Genomic DNA, 4,343 nt, shown 5'->3' on the forward strand with positions numbered 1-4,343 from the left:
ATTAATCATGTTACTTTAGAATTGTGCATCATAATCTTTAAAATAATTAGCATATTATAGTGACATGTATAAAATAATTAGTCATAAGTGTACATATATATTGTGCTTCTCTGTGGGATCTAGTATTATTATGGGTAAAATTACAGTTGTTATTATATTCCTGCTAATAGATAATCAAGTGTTTGATTTGTTAAATCATCAGACACAATTAACAGTTCAATTTGTAATTAATTATTATAGCTTCTTTTCGTTTCTTTTCTTCTTTTTTTTTTCCCAGCTTTTGCTAATAATGCATAACAACACCACATGTTCCAGATCTTTCCTTTTTGAATTTAATTTCACTTTTATTTCCTAATTAAGCCAATCAAAGCTAATAATTATTTGGACATAGAAGAGCAAGACCTAACTTTTTCCTCTGGGGTTTTCTTTCTTTTGTGCATGTACTAGCTAGCATCACCACATGCATTATGAATGAATGCATTATGTGCACCCTTTCATTTCGCTCACTTTTTATATATTATTATTATTATTTTGAATATTGTCAGGCCATTGTGCTAAGCAGTAATAACTAATAATCATATATACATAGCTGATGAAAACTCCATGTCCATAAAATAGAGGAACAACTTTGTAAATAAGTAAACAATATTTTGTCATTTTGATATAAGTTGTTGAATGCTTAACTTATTAAGTTCTGACATGTGAATTCTTTTGCCTCAGGTGTGCATGACAACATTTTTATATATTTACAGCAAAAGGGTCAGTCACCTGCATATTTCTGTGTGTTGCCAATTCTTGTGTATAAAATTAGTGGAAAATCATATCATGTAGTTGTTCTAGGTTAATATTTAACTATAAATATTAGGTGAGATTAAATTTGTTTGAATTTAATTTTAATATACTAATCGTATAAAATATGTTATGCAATTATTTTAGAAGATAATTATTTTTGTTGATATAATATTATGCAATTTAATGCACGTGTAAAACTGTTTTTTGTTGATAATGTAATGTTACATTAGTATTTACTTTGATCACGCCGGTAATTATAAAAAGGTAGATATAATTAAATAATTATATAAAATATTTTATATTACTGATTAATCAAAATTTTATATTTAAATTAATATTAGTTAATTCTCTAATTTTTTTAATACTACGTTTTCAGCAGTGATATTTTTCAACATTAATAGTATCATTATCACTGTATATAAACAGTGTTGTCCTTATTGATATTTTCAATGCAATGTTGACCTAACTATCATCATCACTGAGATGTATAATAGCAAATTAAGATGCTACTTTTTATATCCGGCGGAGTAGGTTGATTATTATATAATTAGTGTAAATAAATGGTATGGTAATTAGTATATATATTAATAAGTTTGTAATGCAGAAAGCTAATCATCAACTACTCGAAAATAATAACCATCATGTATCACGTACACTATATATTATTAAGTAATGGATAGAATATTCAAAATTTTTATAATGATGTTTGAACTTTTAATGACATATATAAACTAATTTGTCATGTTTTGTTTTTTCTTTTTTACAATTTGTTGTGACTATTTATACATCATACGTTATATTTTCCTTTATAAAAATAAGTAGGAAAATTCTGTTATTGAATGCATTTTTCTTGTTATATGGAAAAGCTCTCACATTTTACCAAAATAGATGAAGAGGGTGATGATGTACTATTACTAGTACCAGAGTATAAAAATTATTCATAGTTTCGTTTTGTTTGTTTCATTGTTTTACATAAAGCTGAGTAGCGTGCATAGTGGAGGAGGTTCAAACTATTTTACAAGTTTAATTATTTTTTTTTTAATAATCCCACTAGATAATCAACAGAAATTTAGTCATCAATAAAACAACATAATATTAAAGTATAAAATATACATTAAAATTGAATTAAATTACTGATGACTAATTTTGGTATATAAATAATATTTTAAATCTTTTAACATACTTTAAGTTTATTGCATACTTCAGATCAAACTTAGACTAACAAATTTTGTTATTGGCCTAATCTATTAAAAATTTAAATTTGGTCTAATCTAACATAGCATTTTTACCTCACAAAATCATAGTAATTTTATCAATGAATTTTGTTAGTCTTATTCTTTCCTCTAAAAATAATTAATAACACCACATCATTTTAAATTTTCAATAGATAATTTTTCTGTTAAACTATTTTTTTATTTGGAGTAAAATCTGCTAATTCATCAACATGGATACATTTTAATCCTTAATCTTAATTATATAATATAAAGACAAATTATTGAAACATCTAAATTCTGAATAGTCTGTGTCACTTAAATATGTGCCAGTACATCCATCTAATAGTGTTGATGAGATTAACAGCAGTTAACCACTGTTTTCTACGGCGGTTGGAGTTGAAGTGATGGGTAGCCTATGAATGCTTAATTTAATCTCCTTATTTTATTCAATCTAACCACATAATTAATTGATCCGCTAAGAGCTTTGTACTAACTTTACAGTGAAAGAATTGATAACGACAATCTGAGTAGCCAATCATAAATCGACAACGAATTTGACGAATCCGCTCTGGTATTGGAAAACCACCTCTCCCGTCACCATCAGCGGTTTCTTTTCTTTTTCCCAATTCCGAATTTTATTAGTAACATTCACCAATCATAATTTTTCATTTCAATTTTTTTAATTAATTAATAAAAACACCAAACCAAACCAAAACAAAACAAAAAGCAAGCAAGAGGAGTGAGGAGAGCAGAGAATTGAAAATTCAACTCACCGATTTGTGGTAAAGTCTCTCTCTCTATATATCCCTCTCTCTCTCTTCGCTGCTTCTTCAAGCGTATACAATTGAGGAAAAGAAGGTAGCTAGGTAGTGCATGCGTATGTGTATACGTATACGTAGGTAGGTACGGTGAGAGAGAGAATCGATCGAGAGAGGGAACTTGGATCGATGGGAAGGGGAAGAGTGCAGTTGAAGAGGATCGAGAACAAGATTAATAGGCAAGTCACGTTCTCAAAGAGAAGATCTGGTTTGCTGAAGAAGGCAAACGAAATCTCAGTGCTATGCGATGCCGAAGTCGCACTCATCGTCTTCTCCACCAAAGGCAAGCTCTTCGAATATTCCAGCGATCCCTGGTTCGTACCTTTTCATTCTCCCTCTCTCGAATCCAAAATCGCCTTTACTTAATTTTACTGCTCATAACTATACATAATATGGATCTTGATTAATTAGTGAAATGTTTAATTTCTGTGTCGAAATTACTTAATTAAGAACGCCACCGATTATGTGTTTTCATCTGTTTTACATTAAGAGTACTGTCCATATGCAGTAGTAAGAGTATATATGCTTTTACATTTCCTATTTCCTCTTATATATATGCTTTCTATGTGTAACAAACTCTGCTTTATACTTAATTAAGTTTGATTAACTTTCATATTCCTAATTAAGATAGTATTTTGTTGAACCAGATTGGGATTGGGTGCTTATTAGAGAAGCTAATAAGTTTGGCTAATAATTTGAATTTCCTCATATGGATAATAGTAATGCGTACGTACGTTTTGAGATGAGAAGGGGGCATCTCCATCTGACATATATATATTCGCGCATACACGAACCTGAGAAAACTTCAGAAAATTGACCAAACACTGTAAGAATCGTGTAAAGACAAATTCATTTTAGAAACTGCACCACCTTTTTTATATCCAAGGATACATAGTGCACTTAATAATATATAAATAATTAAGTGATCCATATAAAATATCTATATATCACCTCTTGATATTAGTGCTGCTGCCTGTTAAATTATCTAATGAAAAATAATAGCACAGATTATGGAATATCCCAAGGGGGATTAGCAATTTATTATTACACTATCAGTATAAAAAAAAATATTAGGTAGAATCAGAATTTATTATTTTTAATTATTATTTAATTATTATTTTAATTTTTTTAGTTTAATAATTTAATTATATATTTTCTATCTATAATCTATACATCAAAAATTAATTGTTCAATTATTTTATTCGTATAAAATATATATTAAAAATACATTAAAATATATATTTATACATAAATATATAATAATTAATTTAGTGATTAATTTTTTAGTGTCTACATAAATTTTTTTATTATTATTACTATTAGATAATAAGTACAAAGAGAATTTAGGCACATGAGGACGGAGCAATGGAGCATTCTAAATGAATATATCAATATACAATACATCTATCCATATAACATTAGATACTCATGTTATTAGTATTTATTGTTTTTTTCCATAGCCAGGTTTTCTTTCACCATTTCCAGGCTCAGATATTTGTTTTTGTTTTTTCATAGCCAT

At 27.8% G+C, this 4,343-nt stretch overlaps 1 protein-coding gene across 3 annotated transcripts in view; it reads left to right on the forward strand.

Moving 5' to 3' along the window:
• The window catches only part of LOC107634889 (truncated transcription factor CAULIFLOWER A), a 6,540-nt gene continuing 4,924 nt past the window's right edge, over window positions 2,728-4,343 (forward strand). The window contains exon 1 of one of the 3 annotated variants that reach the window (XM_021124202.1): window positions 2,728-3,138. In XM_021124202.1, coding sequence (XP_020979861.1) covers window positions 3,067-3,138 — 72 coding nt within the window. In that variant the 5' untranslated portion in view covers window positions 2,728-3,066. Of the gene's footprint in view, window positions 3,154-4,343 lie in introns of all 3 variants that reach the window. The other 2 variants (XM_016338262.2, XM_016338263.2) reach the window with 2 other exon arrangements.

The sequence above is a fragment of the Arachis ipaensis genome, chromosome B01 (genome assembly GCF_000816755.2).
Source record: "Arachis ipaensis cultivar K30076 chromosome B01, Araip1.1, whole genome shotgun sequence".
NCBI classification, from domain to species: Eukaryota; Viridiplantae; Streptophyta; class Magnoliopsida; order Fabales; family Fabaceae; genus Arachis; species Arachis ipaensis.